Source organism: Trichechus manatus, unplaced genomic scaffold, assembly GCF_000243295.1.
Source record: "Trichechus manatus latirostris isolate Lorelei unplaced genomic scaffold, TriManLat1.0 scaffold00008, whole genome shotgun sequence".
Taxonomy (NCBI): Eukaryota; Metazoa; Chordata; class Mammalia; order Sirenia; family Trichechidae; genus Trichechus; species Trichechus manatus.
Window position 1 is genome coordinate 14,585,356 of NW_004443944.1, and position 19,259 is coordinate 14,604,614.

Genomic DNA, 19,259 nt, shown 5'->3' on the forward strand with positions numbered 1-19,259 from the left:
TGCTGTATGCTTATCACTCACGGTGTCCTTTACTCACTGGGGGTAAACTATGACACACTTCTTGAAAGCTGAGTCAAACCACACTCAGTCTTCTTTGCTAATTACCCAATACATAAATATATTTTGCTATAGAACATTCTGACTCAGAGGTACAGAGTAAAACACAGAACCTCCGTTCACAGCCCCTGCCCAGAGGCAAGTACTATTGAAGAGTACAATGTGCAGATGGCTAGTCTTTTTACTATGCAATTATATATACTATAATTTATCTTTATATATGATTATTTATCTTAAAAAAAATTAACAAGCTGGGTATTATATATATGGCATGTATTCCCAGCAGAAGAGATTTTTAAAAGGCCTCCAATACTTCCTTTGCACATCTAATAGAATCCCAGGTTCTTGCCTGGCCTACAGAGCCCTGCAGGATGAGTCCTTGCCCCCCTCACCCAGTGCACTCTGTTCAGGCCACACTGGTCTCTCACTCTTCCTGGAGCTTGCCATCCTTCCTCACTTAGCACCTGCTGTTCCGCTGCCAGACACGTACCCAGATCTTCCCACAGCTAGCTCCTTCTCACCATCCAGGTCTTGGTTTGGTCACCTCCTCAGGGAGGCCTTCCCTGACTGTCTTATCTGATGAGGTTTCCACCCCCATGCCACTCTGCCACCTTACTCTGATTTCTATTCTTCGTATCATTTCATATCTCCCTGAAATTATCTTGTTTGTTGACTTGCTCACTGTCTTTCTTCTGCAGGCAGAAACCTGATCTTGTTTTGTTTGCTACTGTAGCCCTGATACCAAGGATCATTCTCAGCACAGGACAGGCATTTAAGACATATTTATTGAATGGACGAATGGTTTTTTAGCTTGCTTTCATAAAACTGAACAATATGTCTTGGAGTTCTTTCCATCATAGTACAAATAGGTAAATTCACCTCTAAAGTGGCTGCACAGTATCCAGCAGTGGGAATGGACCAGAACTTACCTCATCTCTCCTATTACTGATGAACACTGAGTTGCTACCGATTTTTCTCTCTCTCAAACTGTACTGCAGTGGACTCCTGGCACAGACACCAGTGTGTGTGAGTGAGTGCTGTACAACATCATCCATCTCTGCTGACATCCTCCCAACCGTTTACAGAGAGTGCTATGTTCTGATCCATCTTGCAAATACATCCTGCAACCCCAAACGTCCCATCCTGGGACTCACCTTGACAGAGTCTGCCCCCCAGCCCCCCGTGTCTGCTAAGCTGTGTCTGCTGAGGACAAGGATGGAGTCTGGACATCTTTGAGTCATTAGAGCTGGAGGGCAAAGTGGCCCTCAAAACTGGCTTGAAAGAACCACAAAAAGAGCTAAAACGGATCCAACCAGAACAATGATTCTGAGAGTAGCTAACTCTTACTGAGTACTAATTAGCGAGATGATTTAATCTACATTTTCTGAAATCAGGACATTTTTTTCAGGGTAAGAGGTGGTGTCAGTAATTTATCACATTGGGACAAAAGGGGAGAACTGGGGGTGTTGAGGGCAAACCAGGACGTATGGTCACCCTAGCAGTAACACCAGGCACTGACGCCCGTCAAGAATCTTCCTTGCGTCAGTATTCTTTAGTCCTCACAACGGTGCTAGGCTGGTACTTTTATGACTTCAACTTTATGATGAGGAAGTGGAGGTTCGGAGTGGTTAGGTCTGTCACCATCCGAGGTTATGTAGCTAATAGGAGGTGGAACTGGGATTCAAACCCAGGTCTGTCCAGTTACACAGTCCCAGTTCTTAACCACTGTGTTCTAAACATGTGGTTTCAGGTAAATGCTTTGTAGGGAGAGAATGTCCTGCTCAGTGGTCTTGGGAATCACTCCCAATCAGCCTTCTGTGCTAGTCAGAAAATGGGGAGCACAAAAAGGAAGGAAAAGGAGCAAAAGTACCACCCTTTCCCTGTTTGTCCCTTACAGTGGGGTTTGGAGGGTCCATGCAACACACCAGGGCCATCCTAACACTCTCTGAAAGGCCTGTGTGGCCATGGCCACACACGTGATTTTGACAAACATCCCTGAAGATACAGTGTGGGCAAAGACGGTCCCATAACCCTGCCTCGGGGCCTGCACGTGCTCTGTGGCACCACCAGCGGGTGCAGCAGAGGTCCCCAAGGAAACGAAACCCCTGTAAGTGAAAACACTCCCACTCTAAAGACAGGACAAGAAAAACGCTCTGTTGTTTTCATCACAAATTCCACAATGATGCATGAAATATATTTTTGCCACTAGATATACAATGTTCATCTCAAGGGAGTGGGGGAACAGTTTAGAAAAACAGAGGTAAAAATAGTGAGGCTAGAGCCCAATGATTCACAGGTAATGTTTATGTAAGTGCCAAAATTCAGTAAAGATAAAAGAGGGAACTTGATGGCAAATACCAGGCTGAAATTATCCAAGAGGTCTGGCCTGGGATTAAAAACAACAAAACTCTGAGGTTTACAAAGAGCTCCCCAGTGAGGATGGCCAGAGTCCTCGCCGCTTCCTCCTGGGCAGGACGGGCTCACAGAGCAGCCACGCATGACTGCAGATCGTGAGCTGTGGGAAGGAAGATCCTGTTCAACAGAGTCTAGTAAAAAGCGCCAGGGACTTCCACTTGGCCCACAAGGAAATGATGGCTACGGGAATTGCCGTCCCGCCAAAGACAACTAGAAAACCAGATAAAATAACGAAAACAAAACTGTTTCTTAACACTGGATGACAGGCAGGGCAGGTCTGTGATTCCTGTGATTCCTCTCTACGAAACAAATAAAAGGAGCCCGATGATTGCTGCAGTCCACCGGCCTGAGGTAGCTCCCAGGCTGAGGCTCCGGGAGGGGAAACCCAAGCAGAGCCCAGCAGCCTGAGTCTCAGTGAAATGAAGAGATGGAGATTCCAGCTGGGGGCAGGCCAAGGTAGCTAGAATACCAGAGAAAAGAGATCAAAAGGGGGAAAATGCAGAACAGAATTTCAAATTCTCACTGTCTCTAGACTTTCCAGAGCCATAGAGGGTGAATGAACCCCTGAAACTATTGCCCTGAGATAATCTTTAAACCTTAAGCCAAAAATATCCCTTGAAGTTATCTTAAAACCAAACAATAGTTTAGCTTAACTAGTAAAAAAGGTCTGCCTTGAGCATTACCCTCTTTTAAGAACTATCTATATGGGATTGAACTGACAATAGCAACCCAAAGGATTAGATAGGAACCTTAGAGGTTAGATAGTGAGTTTATGTTAATGAGGGAGGAACAACTCAGAAAAGGAGGATGAGAGTGGTGGCACAACTCGGAGAATGTTATCAATGTCACTAACTCATACATGTTGAACTGGTGTATGTTCCACTATATATATTCTCAACAATGACAAAATAAATAAAATTTAGAAGAAAAAAAACAGGTAAAGGACTTGAATCAACACTTCTCCCAAGGAGATACACAAAAGGCCAATAAGCACATGAAAAAGTATTCAACATCACTAGTCACTGCAAAATGCAAATCAAAACCACAATGAGTTACTTCACCCCCACGAGGATGGCTATTACTAAAAAAAAAACAAAATAACAAGTGTTGGTGAGGATGTGGAGAAACTGGAACCCTTGTAAAATTAAACACAGAACTACCATATGACGCAGCAATTCTACTCTTAAGTATATACCCAAAAGAATTGAAAGCTGGGACTCAAACAGATAATTGTACAGCAATATATATAGCAGCACTATTCACAACAGCCAAAAGATAGAAACAGCTCAAGTATCCATCAACAGTTAAATGGAAAAACAAAACGTGGGACATCAAAACAATGGAATATTACTCAGTCGTAAACAAGAATGAAATTCTAATACGACATCACAAACCTTGAAAATATTAATGCTAAGTGAAATAAGCCAGACACAATAGGACAAATATTGTAAGATTCTACTTACGTGACATATCTAGAATAGGCAAATTCACAGAGATAGAAAGAAGACTAGAGGCTACCGGGGCTGGGTGGAGGAGAGAATGGGAAATCACTGCTTACTGGGTATGGTCTCCATCAGGGATGATGAAGAAGTTCTGGAAGTCGACAGTGGCAAAGAGTGCACAGCACTGTGAATGTGATTAACGTCACTAAACTGTACATTCACAAACAGTTAAAGTGGCAGATTTTATGTTACATATGTTTTACCACAATAAAATAAAAATTAAAAACTCAGCAAGCAAAGCAGGAAAATATGACCCATAAACAGAAAAAAATTAATCAATAGAAATGGATCCAGAATTGACAGACCTGATGGAATCAGCAAAACAAGGACAATAAAATAGCTATTATAAGTATGCTCCTACACTCAAGAATGTAGAGAAAAACATGAACAGAATGGAGATGGAAGATATAAAAATTATCCAAAAGGGAACATCTGTAGATGAATAATACAGTATCTGAAATAAAAAATACACTGGATGGGATTAACAGGAGATTCGGCATGATCAGTGGACTTAAAGAATGGAAACTAACCAAAACAAAGCACAGAGAGAAAAAAAGACTGGGGAAAAAAAGACAAACCATATTTTGGGACAATAGCATACTGTCTATTATAATTGGAGTAACTGGAGTCCCAACAGGAGAGAAGAGAAAGGGAACCAAAAAAAAAAAAAAGTTTAAATAAATGGGTAAAAATTTACAAAATCTGATGAAAAAACTACAAACCCACATAAACTATCAACCTAAGAAGCTCAACAAACCACAAACAGACTTTAAAGAGAACTGCACCAAAGCACAGCTTAAAAAAACATTAAAGTGTTGGCGAGGACGTGAAACAACTAGAAATCTCTCATACGTTCCGGTGGGAACGCAAAATGGCACAGTCACTTTGGAAAACACTTGGCAGTTCCTTCTACGTAGCATAAGACCCAGCCACCTCACTCCTAGGTACTCACCCGAGGTAACTGAAAATGTATGCACAAATGTTCATAGCCGAAATCTGGAAATAACCCAAATGTCCTTCAAATGGTGAATGGATAAACATATTGTGATACTGTAAGAATGTCTAAACTACTGATACATGCAACAACATGGATAGGTCTCAAAAACATTATGATAAGTGAAAGAAATGAGACACAAAAGGCTACACAGTACATGCTTTCATTTATACAGCATTCTGGAAAATGCAAACAGATCAGTGGGTGTCAGGACCCAGGGTAGGGGGCACTGATTGCAGAAAGGCACAAAGGAACTGTCTGGGGGATGGAAATGTTTTAAATCTTGACTGTGGTGGTGGTCACATGACTGTATACATTTGTCAAAACTCATGGAACTGTACACTTAGAATGAGTGCATTTATTGTAGGTGAACTATACCTCAACAAAGTTAATGTAAAAGAATCTGTAACACAAGGAAAAACCAGACTTACGGGTCAGACAGAGACTGGAGAAACCCCAGGAGAATGGCCCCCGGGACACCCTTTTAACTCAATACTTAAGTCACTCCTGAAGTTCACCCTTCAGCCAAAGATTAGACAAGCCTATAAAACAAACAATAACACGTGTAGTTCAACCATGTATATGAGACTAAACAGGCACACAGACCAAAAGCAAAGACAAGAAGGCAGAAAGGGACAGGAAAACCAGACGAATGGAAATAGAGAAACCAAGGTCAAGAAGAGACTGTTGACACGTCGTGGGGTCAACAACCAATGTCGCTAAACAATTTGTATATTAATTGTTTAGTGGGAAACTAATTTGCTCTGTAAACTTTCACCTAACGCACAATGGGAAAAAAAAGAGAGAGACAGGGATAACAATAATAACAAAAAGAACCTGTAGCAGAGATCAAAATATCACTTCCAATGTAGTCTCTTGCCCAGAACAAGCCTCTGCAGGGCCTTCACTCAAGGATGGGGTCAGACGCCTGAAGGCCAGCTCCCTGCTCAGCTGCTCCCCTCCCTCAGAGAAGAAAGAAGAGTACACGCTGCAGACACCCTGTATTTCCAGGTCAATGTCCTTACAATTTAACCAGCTGCAGAGACTGTCACTTGTGGGCAGGAAGACAGAAGACCAACTAAGCCAAACCTTGCACACAAGGGCTGCTGACTGATTAGAGGGATGGGGGTATCCAAGAACCATTACTCCGAAAGTAGCCACTCCTCCCGCCGCCCCATTACAGCTGTGCAGCCTTGGGCTAATGTCTTAGCCTCTCTATACCTACCCCATGGGGGTGGTGGGAGCACTAAAAAACTTTACAGGCAGTTACTGTAATAACATGATACCATGGCCACGTTCTGCTTGTCCTTCTGCATGGCACTCAGCCCGTGGATTTATGATTATCTCTTACGGAGGGATGCAGTATTAAGAGGACGGGGTGGACAAGCATCAGTTCTGGAGACAAAGACAACTAGTTTGAATCCCAGTTTCACCACTTCCAGCTATGACCTTGGACAATTTATTTAATCTCTCTGAACCTCGCTCTCTTTATTAATAAAATAAGGACCTTTACAGTACCTCCCTCATAAGACTGATAGGTGATAAATGAGAGAATGTGGGTAAAGAGAAAAACCTGTGACCGTGACAACACTGTCTGACTGCCTGGATCCAACCAGGCCTAAATCCAGATGTTTCCTTAGAGGGCCAATGAAGGCTGGTTATTGCTTAAGCTATTCTGGGTTGTGTGTCTGTCTCCTGTGTTGGAAAGTGGCCAGACAAATACAACCTCTTTTGCCAGGTAGGACAACAGGCCACCAACACAGCACATCAATGCTGTCACTTACCCGAGAGGGAGATTCCTTCTGCAAGCCCGTAAGGAAGATATGCAAAAATGATCATCATGCCAAACTCCAAGGAAGGCGTTTTCCTCAAGTCAATGTGCTTTAAGACGTACATGACAGTTGTCAAGGAAAGAGGCTCCTGGGACAGTTGATAAGAGATCTAAGGAAGTCACAAACCTGCTGCCTTCAGGTCTAGAAAGTAAACAGTGGGTATAGAAGGTTTTATTATTTTTTTTTTTTTCCTTTTTTTAAATTGTTGTACGGAAGGGTTTAGAGCCCCAAGGTTACAGCTGAAAATTTGTGATTACAGAATTTTTTCTCTGTAGGAGACTGATGCCATAAGAAAGGGACTCTGCCACACACTAAGAAATGTAAACTCCTGAGAGGAAATGGTGCAGGCAGATGCAAATCTACTCATTTAAAAATGCTGACCTGGAGCTGGGAGTGTCCCGAGGGCTGTGGACAGCCCCTGCTGCCAGGTGCCTTCCAAGGCCACATAACTTTCACTTCCTCCAAGGACATCAGAATGAGGTCACTAAGGGGTACCCATCTTGTTTCCAGAGCTCTGGGGTTCAATGCTCCATTGAACGACCTTCTTTCCTATTCCTGGAGATTGCTAAACTCATGCCCCTGTGGAAGGGGAATGTCTTCTATACATTCAAATACAGCTCATGAGCCCATGCTGGAGCTCAGAGCCCATCGACTTAGCTTCATTACAATAGATAACTTTTTATTTTCCCCTTCAGTAAAAGGTAAATATGGAGGAAAATACTGAACTGGGACAAGTTTTCTCTTCTTTTCCATTCTGTTTATTGGTACAATAAGACAGGCTGTCAGCCAGCTGAATAGAGCTTTTAGGCTTCTGGACAAGGGAGTTGATGGGAAAACTGAACAGGATGGCAGACAAATATGCCTGTAACAAGGCAGAGCGCCTCTTCTGGCCATCTGCACAACAAACTGCTTGCAGAGGAGGCCCAGGTGGCCACCGCCCGAAGATGGAGGCTGAGACGTGCACAGAAATGGGCAGGTGCCTGTTCCTATTTTAAACATGATGAGTTTTCTGCAGCCACCAAGGTCCTGCTGGCCTTAGCAAGCCTCTTTCCTTCTTTGGCTGGGAAAGTTTCTGGAATGTTAGCAACACAGTTGGGCAAATAAGTTAGGTGGAGCTCAATTTTTAAAAGTTTCTTCTCCAGTCCTTCCAGATAAACACTTTCAGTGTAATAAAGATTTTCTCAATTTGACATTTTCAAAGAAAATTACCTGTCCCATTTTCTGAAGGTGAAAAGTGAGATGGCGGGAAATGAAAATCACCTGAATGTGGTTCTCAGGCTTGGGAACTGAGAAGCCCCCCAAAATCCTATCTGATACCCAACAATGTACATGTTTTAAGCTTGAAAATCTGACACCCTAAACTTCATGTTAAATTAAAAAATCCTTGAGTTTAAAGTGTCTCCCAAACCAAAACTAAGCATGAGAATCCTCTTCAAACAAAACCTTAGACTAAAGTTAGGTCCCTTAAATAACAGGGGAAAACGGCTATAGATGGATGAAATCAAGAGTAATCTACCCCGCCATGCACGCGCTCACGCGTTCAGCACGTTAAAAGGATATTAATGCAGAAATTAAGCCAGTGAGAGTGCCGAGAGCTGCTGAGCCAAAGAACATTTTGAGGAAGTAGCCAAGGGCTTGTAAAAACGTTCGCCACCCACTGACATCTGACATATTTTTTCTTGTCAAGCCTTCAGCTGTGCTAGGAATTGAAAGAAAAGCAGAAAGAAGTTATAATGTTATAGACAAAGTTATTTAGAAATTAACTTAGAACTCAAAACTTATTTCTTGTTTGTTCCCTCACTTATTTGTTCATCCATTCATTCATCCCATCATTCAATCAGTCAGTCAAACATTTATTTGTTCACCTACTTTGTTCCAGATGCTGCATTCATTTCTGGGGGTTCAGAGATGACAGCAGAGTCCTTGCCTTCAAGGAGCTCCTCCCAGTCCACAAAGGGAGAAAAACAAGGCAAGAACTAACGACACTCAGTGAGGAGGGCAAAGGGCTGTAAAAACATCAGATGGGCACCTAACTCAAACTGGCGGGCGTCACGGAAGCTTCTTGATGACTTGTGGGCTGGGTTTAGATTTAGGACAAAGAAGAGTTAACCAGGTGAGGAAGTGAGGGAAAGCACCCAGGCAAAGGGAAGAGTATGCGCAAAGGCAGGGAGGCAGGGAGCCCAGGAGTACGTGGCACATTCTGGAAACATTCCAGTACATACATTAGTATAGATAAAACACAGGAAACAGGATATGTGTTGTGTGGAGGGGAGGTGGGTAGGTGGAGAGAATGACAGTGGCAAGACACAAAGCAAGAGAAGCAGGCAGCGAGAGGTAGAGCCTGGAAGAGGCTTTTGATGAACCAGGGTGAGGAGCTGGTAGCTCATCCTCAGGGCCCTGGGGAGCTCATGGGAAGTGTTTTCGGTGCAGGAATATGTGATAAAACCTGAAACTGAGGCTACGGCCTAAAGTCAGATTAGTATGAAGCCACCTAAAGAAGAAATGGCATTGGGTACAGGGCTGAGAGGGTGGGTTTAGGTACAGGGCTGAGAGGGTGGGTTTGGGAGGCAGAAGAATTGAAAGGACTTTCCTTTCATTGTAACAGAACAAAGAAAAATGTCAGAACCCATTAAATTCAACTGTTGGTTTTATTCCCAAAGGGAAAACCATCATACCAGTAAAACTGAGGATTATTCTCATTAAATATCCTCCCCCGACTATCAAATCCATCCACTTCTCTCCCTCTGCTACTCCTCTCTGGTGCTAGGGCTAATGCCTCTCTGATCTTTCTCTATACACACATTTAGTCTTCCTATAAGGAGTCCTGATAATGTAGTAGTTAAGCACTCAGCTGCTAACCCAAAGGTCAGCAGTTCAAACCCACCAGCTTCTCCACGGGAGAAAGATGTGGCAGTCTGTTTCTGTGAAGATTACAGCCTTGGAAACCCTATGGGGCAGTTCTACCCTGTCCTATGGGGTTACTATGAGTCGGAATCAATTCAACGGCAACAGGTTAGTCTTCCTATGACCAACTCATTCTCCACTCAGCAGCCTGAATGAGCTGTTTTCATGGCTTATCTCAACAGGTTACCGGCCTGTTTGAAACCCATCGATGCCTTCCTGTGGCTTTCAGGATGAAGCCCAGTTTTCTGGGCCTGACCTGGTGCCCCTCCCCACCATACCTCTCCACTCTTATCTTCTTCCCCTCTCCTCTTTCAGGGCAGGGCCACACTGGCACTGGCACTCCCTCTGGGTCATCTTTCACATTTCTCTGGCCCCAGCTAACTCCCCCATTCATCCCTCAGAACCCTGAGTCAATGTCACTTCCTCAGGGACACCTGCCTTCACCCCTTTACACAGGCCAGCCCCATTTAGAGGCTCTCATGGTGCCTGACTTCTCCTGAAATTCACGGCATGTGAAAACTGTCATGAATCACTCCATGAGGACCAAGGCTGTCCATCTTATTCACTGCAATATGTCCAGGGCCTCACGTAGCGCCTAGCACGCAAATAAATTTTTGGTGAATCAGAGTCAATAGTGATATTCAGCTTCATTAATCAGCATTCTATGAATCAGTAGTTTTAAAACAGGATAATCTCTGATAAAAGGTAGCTAGGTCAACCTTGGGGAGCCCTGCCGATGGCAACCCTTGGTGGAGATTCACAGCACAAAATAATATAATAAAGGTTCTGAGAAGGCCTGCAAAAAAGAAAGCCAACTATGTTTAAACAAAAGTTTTCCAAACTCACCTGACTGCACAATCTCCCCATGCCCTTTCTTTCCCAACAGAACACAGGCTAACATTCCACCTTGAGGAGTGCTGGAAGCCAGCAGGGGTTCTTGCTGGAGAAATGCTTTTAAAGGCCAAGGTCACCTTAGAGGCCCAGGCCCCAAGAGAGCGAGTAAACAGGCAAGGTCACAAGAGGGTTAGCAGCAGAGACAGGGCCGGGTCTCTGAACTCAAGGTAAGTGAAGGCAGAATTCTGACTTTTTCTGGTCTGTTAATTTTTCTTTTTTTGTCTTAGGTCACGTTCCTCACACCTTGAAGAATAAGACAATGCTGCTTTGGGATTTGTTTGGTGAGCTTAAGCTGTAGCTGAAGAGAACAAAAGTTTTTCACTACAGCGATTATTATACAAATAAATTGTCATAGTAACAAACCTAAGCTAAAAATAATTTAGTAAGTTAATGAAGAAATAAGACATTGAGTTTTCTGGCACTTATGAAGGTGAAAACACTGAAAAAAAAAGGGGGGGTATTTATTCACATATTCTGCTGCAAAGAAAAAGTGTTAGACCACTTTGAAAACGATTATTTATGAAGAATATCTCTTAAAAACAAAATGGATTCTACCTTATAACCAAGGAAAGTGGACAACGGCTCCTTCTTGTACGGCCAAAAAAAAAAGAGTGGGGTCAGGAGTATCACACCCTCCTTCTCCCTTCAGAGCCCAGCTCAGGAGACAGCTCGTCGAGGAGCCTTCCTCGATTCCCTCATCCCTCAGAGGGGTGTCTCCCCCTCGCACCCAAGACTCAGTGTTCATTTCTCTATCAGCATCTTTCTCCTACCTCGGTCTGAGTGCCTCAAGTCCACCTGGTCTTAGGGTCCCCTCCAGAGTAGCGTCTGGCACAGAGGGCCCTCCCCAAATGTGGATGGCAGACAACTGGCCTTTAGCCAGCTTCCTTCGAGGAGTCAGCTGAGGCTAGGCAGTGTCTTGGGTCAGTGATAAACCAGCCTGGCATCAGCAGGGGTTGCGATGGTGGGAGTGAGGGCAGGGGTGCTGGAAACTGTATGCATATGGTCCACGATCCACTTTGGGGACCTGGCATCATAGGTGATCCTGGCCTTCAAAAGCACTTTTCCAATAAGAACCTCTGGCTACTTGCAATGACTCCTTGTTTTTTCATTTTAAAAAGAAAATATCTCCCAATCTTTAGCCTTTTGTGGCAAAGAGATCTGGAAAAACTCAGAAAATGTCCTACCTCTGACAGATTTTTTTCTTTAAATAAATCAGATACAAAGCAGCTGAGTTTCATTCTTAATGTATAAAAATAATTCATGATGTCACCTCCAAGTTGGGCAAAATTCTTTATCACAAATGTTCAATATGTGGAGCCAGGATACGAGATACAAGTAAAAAGCAGAAAGCTAAGCAGCTTTCAGAGTAGATCTTAAATACAAAAAAACATTGCCATGAGATTTTTTAAAGGTCTTATAGGATGATGTATGATAATTTCCCAATGATGCTACAGAAATTTCTGCCAAGAGAAATGTGAAAAAGCCAATTACAGGAGAACTGATTAAATAAATTATAGTAAATACATGGAAAAGGATACTCTGTAATCAGTAAAATGATGCCACAGAAGATTATTTTATCAACTCTGTTCAACAGAAATGTTAAAATACTGTACATGAAATATGTTGCTGTTGTTGTGTGCTCTCAATTCTGACTCATAGTGACCCCATGTGACAGAGCAGAACCGCCTCATAGGGTTTCCTAGACTGTAATCTTTACAGGAGCAGATAGCGAAGTCTTTTCTACCAAGGAGTCACTCGTGGGTTCACATCGCCAACCTTTTGGTTAGCAGCCAAGCACTTAACCATTGCACCACCAGGGCTGAAATATAAGTCCACTGAAATAAAACATCCATTTAAATAAAATATATGTATACATATACCACACTGCTAACTGATTATCTCTGGGTGGTGACAACACATGTAATTTTTCTTTCTTTTTTGCTTTTATGTTTTCTAGAAGTATGTGAAGAATATATGTACTACTTTTAGGATAATAAAAATAGTTTGTGTATGCATGTGATCCACAGATCCTTTTTTGGGAATTGTCATTGTAGGTGATCCTGGCCTAGTTTGTTTGTTTTCAGGTCTGCTGAGCTGCTTAGCACCTCTTGAAATGAAGCAACACTGGGTAAGCTCTTGCTGCAAAGGTAGGGGAGACACAGGGCAAACACAGTGAAACAGGACCTGGAGGGCAGGCGCAGAAGAGGAAAGGATCTTGGGTTGGCTTGCGTCAGGTGCTTTTCATACAATATCATAGTGAACTTTTTCATCCTCAACTCCAATCCTAGACGGAGGCATCACCACCCTCACTTTACGGTTGAGAAACCTACGGCTCAGAGAGGTGAAGGAGCTGGCCCAGGGCCACACAGTTGTGAGTGGCAGCACTGGGACTTGAACGCAGGTCAGCCTGACTCTAAAACCTGGGGTCTTCCCACTATAAAGCGCTGTCTCTCAGCATAAGAATTCTGCATGTCGTCTACAACAAAGCTTTTAAGAAAATGCCAGTTATCACAGACTGGTTATGCTAGCAAGGAATTCCACAACAAAGATAACAAATCAGTACTGAAATAAACGGGAACTCTATATTCTCTAACAGAACACAGACTGGCCCCCCAAATTCTTAGCTTATCTCTAATAAACGGCCAGGGCTCTTTTCTCCAACTGCTTCGACTGTCACTGCCTTCTTTATTGGCAAAGCTGTTAGGATTGCCTGCCCACACACGTGAACGAGTGCCACAAACGCAGAGTTCAAGAGAACAGCCCTGTATCACATACACACACCTGAGATGATCTGAAACCCACTCCCTTTTCCTACCGACTTCTTAACATTTTATGATTCGTCTTTCTTTCTCAGAACCTCTCAACTAGGGCTGTAATACCAATGAACATCTGAAGCTTTGCAGCTTCCAAAGTAGCTTGCACACAATAGCATCTTAAGGTGGGATGCCTATTAGTATCACTACCCTTACTTTACAGTTGTGAAAACAAAGGCAAAGAACTACAGTCGGCGGAAGAGTAGGGCCTCTGTCTGTTGCTTTTGGCTGCAACCAGTTACCAGTTGCCTTTGTGTCGATTCTGACTCATGGTGACCTCATGTGTGTCAGGGCAGAATTGTGCCCCGTAGGGTTTTCAATCATTGATTTTTTGGAAGTAGAGCACAAAACCTTTCTTCCGAGGTGCCTCTGGGTGGACTCGAACCACCAACCTTTCAGTTAGCAGCTGAGCACATTAACCATTTGCACTGGGGACAACGATGGTGTCCAAACTCTGATTCCTGAGCTGGCTGCTTCATCATCATCTGAGGAACTCAATAAAAACGTGAGTTCTTGAGACTCACCCCATACCAACGGAATCAGAAGCTCTGAGGGCGGGGCCTGGGAATGTTACCTTTAATAAGCATCCTAGGTGATGCCAGTGAGAAGGTGGACTCAGGAGCCACTGGTAAAAGGTAGGTTATAAGAGGCAGACTCTGCTCTCCTAGTCATCCCTGGACCCTGATGGCATTCCTGGGCATGTCACGGCTTGTCGGGACAGGACACAGAAAGACGATAGTAAACCAGTCACCCAGAGGACAAGCAATTGTACACGTAGCTGCCTGAAAACATGTGACCCTTTGTCATGAGAACCTTTAGTTCTGTCACTTGAAGAAGCCAGTTTTTTCTCCCATGCCCCCACACTCACTTGGTCAGGACAATGGAGACTGCGTCATTGAGAATACTTTCCCCAAAAACGAGCATGTTGAGCACTGGGTCCACATGAAGGGCATTGAAAATGGCAATAGTAGCTACTGGGTCCACAGCAGATATTAGGGAGCCAAATGCAAAACTGTAGGAAGAGAAAAGGAAGGGGAAATTCTGTAATGCTCATCACTTGGTCTAACTATTGAAACATTAAGGTCAAAGACTGTGTTTGCTATAACACAGGTGAAGTAACTAGAGAAGAATGTGTGTTTTTCCTTTTACAGTATCTGCCAACTAACATTGTGGGTGGAGCTGTGAAAAGTCCACTCACAAAGGAGTTGTTTGTAATGGAAAATCTGAGAACCGGTAAGGGTGATAGTTGAACATGATGAACATAATCAATGTCACTAAACCATACATGTGAAGATTGTTGAAATGGCAAATGTTTTGTTACATGTATGTTTACCACGATTTAAAAAAGAGGGAGTGAGTTTGGATTTCCACTGCAAATAATGAGACTTGATTTTGACCAGTGATGGGTGGAAGACTTTTGCTTAAATACATTACAACTTCCCAACCCCCTTGGTCAAAGTAGATGGAACCATGATGGCTCAGGGCCCTCCTTGGGTGCCTCCCTCCAAAAGGCTCATGAATTCCTGGGTCTGACTTCTGCTTTGTCTCATGCCACCAGGCCATCAAAATGTCATCTGTGACCGACCACAGTCACCACTTGGATGTGTAACATTTAACTAAGTGCCAAAAGCCAGCAACAACTCCAGCATGCTTCAGGGGATGGGCGGCTTGGCCGGCCAATGCCAACACTGACACTGCCTCCAAACCAGGTCAGTGGATCTCACTGTCAGTACCCATAAAGATCTAATTACCTCCAACAAACATTTATTAATTGCCTAATACACTTCAGGAACTGAGGCTAATAATTATAGCAAACATTTATATGGCACTTACCTTGTCCCAGGCACTGTTCTAAGTATTTTACATATAAAACCAGTTGCCGTTGAGTGGATTCTGACTCATAGCCACCATATAGGATACCAGCAGAACTGCCCAATAAGATTTCCAAGGCTATAACTTCTACAGTAGATTGCCAGATCTTTTCTCCTGTGGAACGGCTGGTGGGTTTCAACCTCTGACCTTTTGGTTACAGCCAAGCGCTTAACCATTGCGCCACCAGGGCTCCCACACTTTACATATAGTAACTGAATAATTCACACAGTAACCACATGAGTGAGTAGTATCACTGCCCCTATTACATAGAGGGCAACTGAGGGACGATGAGGTGAACTGACTTGTGCGTGGTCAGACAGCTAACAAGTGGCAGACCCAGAATTCAAACCCAGGCTATCTGGCTCAGGGTTGGTACTCCGAACCCCTACACTGGCCATGGCAATATCCAGAGAAGAAGAGAATTTTAGAAAATGACAAGTGTTACACAGGAAATAAATCTGGGTGACATGAGAAAAGAGTGACCTGGAAGGGGGAGAGGGAGATGGGAGGCGCTTAGATTGGGTGGTCAGGAAAGGCTGCTCTGAAGAGATGACATTTATTTGAGTAAGGACCTCTATGACAAGAAGCAGGCAGCCAGGTCAGGATTTGGGGGCAGAGGTAACAGCAGTGTTACCTGTCAGGTAGGTGTAAGCTTGGTTACCTGAGAATCAAAAGGCCAGTATGGCAGCAGGGCAGTGAGGGCGAGGGCGAGCAGCAAGCCATGTCAGAGGCTGGTGAGGGAGGCGGGCCAGATCACCCTGTGGGCCCTGTGGGCTGCGGGCCTTGTGGACTGCGTGAGGAGGCTGGCTGAGTGATTCAGCCTGGTCCTCGTTTCTCCCCGTAGTGTTTTGGTGGCCTTAAACTGCTAATTCTGATACTGCTTTCTTTCTAGCTCAGCAGCACGTTAGGTCTGCCCCATTCAGCAACACAATAAAAAATGTGGAGCCCCAAGGGGACAGCCCTGTGGAGACCATCTGCAGTCTGTTTTCCGCCCTCACCAGGCCTGGGAACAGAGTGTGCTGTCTGGGATGGCTGATGTGAGGGTGATGTGAGCCTGGAGCCTCACTGAGCAGCCTTCATGATGGTCTGGCTCCGGCTCAGGGAGAGGCGCACCGGGAGGAAGTGCTCAGCTGCGTCGCCTGTTCAGTTCTCTATGTCCATCAGTAACTTGGCATTGCAGTCACAGGGCAGCTCTCCGTGAGTCTGAGTCATGTGAATTCATCCTGGGGAGCCTGACCACCTTAAGGGGTGCTTCTGGATCCCAAGCTGAGGTCCAGACCCCAAAATATGGTCTCAACCCCGATCTCACTTCCAGACTTCCCCTGTCCTCACAGAGGACACTGTGAGCTGTGCCTTTGCCAGCCTCTCTCCTTCACAGTAAGCTCTAAGGGGGTGGACAGTGTGTTTTAGTTGTGGTTGTCTTTCCAGGATCTGTACTGGGCATGGCCAGAGCTATTTGTGGGAGGAAGGAAGGGAGACAGAGGGAAGGAGGGAGGAAGGGCAGGGAGGGGAGGAAAGGTAAGGCCACCAAAAGACTGCCAGCCCAGGAGGCTCTGCTTTGTTAGCAGCTGGCCTTGGGGTCCTTGTACTACTACCCAGACACTCTTCTAGAACCTCCTCTTCTCTCACTCCCACTCTCATCACCCACGACAACCTCACAAGGGGCCTCGAAGGAAAAAGGACATCTAAAAAGCATACCCTGAAGGGCTAGGAGAGGTGACCGAGAGGGGAGCTGGATACCTCCGGTGGGTGTGTGCTGGTGCTGACCGTGCACAGCTTAGCTGGCCTCTCATTTCCAGCAGAGTCCATGGAGTGGACATCCACTCCCTGCTCAGCATCCAGGCCCCTCATTCTATAACAGCACCCCCACTTTTCCTCTGGGGAACCACACCCACCCCACTGTGTCCAAGCAGTCATATGGGGCTGTAGGAGTAGGCATAGGACTCAAGCATGGCCAACACAGGCCACAGCCAGGCATCTGACTGGGTCATCAGGAAACACATTTGCTCTTTGGGCAGGGGCCCTGATGTAAGCCTGGAGCTGGGAGAGCCACATGTGCTGCCACATGGGATGAGAGTGCCTGAGGATGGAGTCTGTCAGAGGAGTGCTGAGCTGAGACACAGAGAGAGGAGAGATTCTGACATCATGGGCCCCCTGGAGGCAGTCATGCCAAAGCCATCATTCTGGTGACTCTTTGGTTCTAGAAGCTAACGAACTCCTTCTTTTGCTGAAACTAGTTTGGGTTTCAGGTGCACTGACAGAGGCCTGGCTGATGTACTTCGGCACAGTCCCTGTGGCCTCCTGAAAAGGAATTCTGAGCAGGAAATAAGATGGACTGATGAGTGGAGAGAGAGAGATGGACACATAGAAAGACATGCATTGAAGCAAATACAGTAAAGTGGTAATTGAAGAACTGAGGCGGTGGGTGTATGGGTGTTCACTGTGCAGTCCTCCACCTTTTCTATGCGTTTGAAAATATTCACAATAAAAGTTGAGAAAATGTTGAAATGGCAGATGTTTTCTTATATATATTTTTTTACCACAATAATAAATTTAAAACAGGGAGGGAAAATGTTCTGCATAAGTCTTCTAACACATTTAGCTTTGGCTGAAAATCCAAATGAGGGCAAAGTACATGAATACAGAAAAGCTTGAAGTATAAACGGCCTGAATTGTCAAGAGGTCTGAATCCAGGGGTCATTCACCCCTCCTTCAGTTGCTCCATTTCATACCTTCCTGACCCAGTCTTTAAAAGGCCAGAAGCTAGAAGTTCAACTTTAAAATGGGTTTTCCTTCTTCATCATCTCAAAAGGCAGCAATGCCAACAAAATGAAAAGGAAGCAGACTGGGCAGTAGTGAAATAATTCAGCGTCTCTAGCACTGACAAGGAAATACGTCTCCAGCATAAACACCACTCAAACAAAATCTTCTGTACAACAAAGTCATTTTCATCTTTTCTATAGTGCCGAGGTTGTAATTGGACATCTGTGGGTCTCATGCCTGGCCTGTGTGGTATTCTTGAAAAATCGAGCAAGTTGTTGATAATTACAAACTGGAAAATTCCCTATGAAAATCTGGAAACCCGGTTTCTCTTATTATTATTTTTTCCATCTCTAGTAATTTTGGACCCCCATTCCCACATGGTAATTCTTAGCTAGAGCTGAGAGAGTGTACTCTCCCGTTCGCCACTGTCCCCACCTCTAGACTCACACCTGGCCAGCTTCCCTCTGCCCAGGGCTCTGCCAGGCCTGCAGCTGGGTGGGTTTGTGACCCCTGGTTGATGTTCCCCAGTGCAGTCCTCGTCAGTCCGTGGAAGTGTCACTTTCTATCAAGAAAGGAGGTGCCCGCCCACGGACAGAGAAACTCTCCCTGGCTCTTACTCTGCTTGTCTGAGGCAACTCCTTGACTCCTCTAGCCCTGAACATCCAGCCATCAGTTCAATTCAGCTTCACAAAAACATATCAAGCATTTTCTGTGTCTCCAACCAGTTGCCCCCAAAACCAGCTGAAGGCTTGGATGCTGGGACACCTTCCTATCACACACAGGGTTAACGGCCTTTCTCTTCACTGCAGAATACCTACAAAAATGCAGGGCATCTTCTGCTTTACTTCAAGCTCCTATACAACAGGAATGTGACTTTCACCATTTATTCATATATCAAAACTACCCTACAACAAAAGCTCCAAAATTTATGTCCCTGGGAAAATGGAAATGGGATTGGGCTGGATGTTATCAGAGGCCCATTTCCTATGAAAAGGGGTCCAAGCTTCTAGTTCCCAAGTTGTTGCTGGAGACTGAAAGCTCTGGCCTTCGCGATGGGAAGGCCCTGGGGCTGAGCCCTTGGCCTCACATCCCAGCTCCCCGGCCCCATCACAAGACACAATCATGCGCCGATGGTGGCGCAGAAGCACAAAGCAAGGCTGCACGCTCAATGGGCCTCTCAGAGACAGGAGAGCAGGCTGTGCTCTGCCGGTGC

The 19,259-nt window shown here is 44.8% G+C and overlaps 1 protein-coding gene across 1 annotated transcript in view; it reads right to left on the reverse strand.

Annotated features, from left to right (window-relative positions):
* SLC9A8 (solute carrier family 9 member A8) overlaps positions 1 to 19,259 on the reverse strand; it is a 70,823-nt gene that overhangs the window by 15,833 nt on the left and 35,731 nt on the right. The window contains exons 8-10 of the mRNA XM_004370255.2: positions 14,280 to 14,423; positions 8,361 to 8,499; positions 6,753 to 6,858 (exon numbers count right to left, since the gene is read on the reverse strand). Coding sequence (XP_004370312.1) covers positions 6,753 to 6,858; positions 8,361 to 8,499; positions 14,280 to 14,423 — 389 coding nt within the window. The remainder of the gene's footprint in view (positions 1 to 6,752; positions 6,859 to 8,360; positions 8,500 to 14,279; positions 14,424 to 19,259) is intronic.